General features: G+C 38.1%; 1 protein-coding gene across 1 annotated transcript in view; it reads right to left on the reverse strand.

Moving 5' to 3' along the window:
- The window catches only part of LOC117951597 (protocadherin gamma-A11-like), a gene marked incomplete at its 3' end in the record, with an annotated part of 13470 nt that extends 12675 nt beyond the window's left edge, over positions 1–795 (reverse strand). Inside the window, exon 1 of the mRNA XM_034883371.1 lies at positions 2–795. Within this exon, the coding sequence (XP_034739262.1) occupies positions 2–536 (535 nt within the window). The remainder of the gene's footprint in view (position 1) is intronic.
- Between the last annotated feature and the right edge of the window lie 960 nt (positions 796–1755).

Genomic DNA, 1755 nt, shown 5'->3' on the forward strand with positions numbered 1-1755 from the left:
TGGTCATTTGCTGTCAAAGTGTATGTACGAATAGAGTTAATTCCAGCATCGGGGTCACGAGCAGTGTGCAGTTGAAATTGCTTTCCTGGTAGTGTGTGCTCAGCTATTTCAAACGTCTGTTCTTTTTCAGGGAAACTAGGAGAGTGATCATTTACATCAATAATTTCTACAACTACGTAGTGCATTTCCAAGGGGTTTTCAACAAGGATTTTAAGCTCCATTAGACATGCACCACTGCCCTGACAGAGCTCCTCTCTGTCGATTTTCTTATGAACGTATAGAGCCCCATTGTCCGAGTCTACCTCAAAAAATGTCTCCTTTGATTCAGACACAACACGGAACCGTCGGTCACTTAACGAGGTGATTTCGAGGCCAAGATCCTTCGCAACATTTCCAACAGCGTGTCCTTCTTTCACCTCCTCTGGAATTGAGTATCTTATCTGAGCAAAAGCTTGCTTTCCGAAAAAAAGCAGTAACCCAACATTAAAGACAAAAGACCACTTCTCGCTCGTTCTACTTTTTCTGTCTGTCCCCATCGTTATATTACAACATAGAGGAAAAACATAAAAGGAGTTATGGCGTCAAAAAAATCTTTATATCCAACCCGTTGTATATGGCATAATTACAAATTGTAGAAGATGAATCCAGCGGCTGGCGTGCTTGATTCAAATGCCTGCCTTTCTCTAGATGGCAAACAAAAGCTTTTTGATGGGAGGGACAAAGTCTTCTATCTTTTCCTTATGTAATAGTGACACCCAAAGGTTATGAAATGAACGTAAATACTACACAATCAAGGATATATTTTGTCCAAATCTCCTTGTCATGAAATGAGTGTATAGTGTGCAACAGTACTATATTTTTTGCAGCAAAACACAAATGGACAGATAGGGTCTAGTCTAGGCCCTCTCTCTCTCTCTCTCTCTCTCTCTCTCTCTCTCTCTCTCTCTCTCTCTTTCTCTAGTGTATGTTATTATGTAATATAGTATTTACATAATAAATCCCATACAAACTGCTCGCACAACTCAAAAGAAACAACATCAACTTCCAGTAGTGGTAGTAGTATTCAGATGTTTTGCTTAAGGACTAATGCCACACTGTAAAAGTACTCGCACTGAAAATATCACTTAAGTAAAAGGATGTATGTATCAACAGTAAAATGTGCATCCATTATTAAAAATAAAATTATTCAATGCTGAACATTCTCCCATTTAGATATTGGATACAATCAAAACAGTTCTGTGTTTAATCGTCTAATAATTTCGGCAGGATGTAGGTTTATATATTGTTGGCCATTTGAATTCATTATACAACATTGCAATTTATTAGCCTATCTCTAAAGTAACCAATAAAGCTGTCAGATTATCGTAGTGGAGTAAAAAGTACCTCAAATGTGTACTTTAGTGCAGTAGCCTACTTGAGTTTATGCATTTACCACCACTGCTAACTTCATACATCCCAATTAATTGTTGATCAGAATTTTGTGAACTATTTAGAGACACAACTGTAAAAAACAAACTGATCAAGCATTCTTAAACAGAGCAAGGTTTTCTCAAAGTCTCTTAACAGAAACAGAAAAGACAAAGCGTTTCAGAACCATAGACAACAATCACAACCAAGCAAAGAGCTGTATTTATTGTTGTTTGCTTTAAAGGTCTTACCTCTCCAGATGTCCCTCTCCTGTCAGGGAGGACTAGTGTATTCGCATGGCTGCCTGGGACTATAGTAGATCCTATACTCATTCTGGGTCCTACTAGC

The sequence above is a fragment of the Etheostoma cragini genome, chromosome 10 (genome assembly GCF_013103735.1).
Source record: "Etheostoma cragini isolate CJK2018 chromosome 10, CSU_Ecrag_1.0, whole genome shotgun sequence".
Taxonomy (NCBI): Eukaryota; Metazoa; Chordata; class Actinopteri; order Perciformes; family Percidae; genus Etheostoma; species Etheostoma cragini.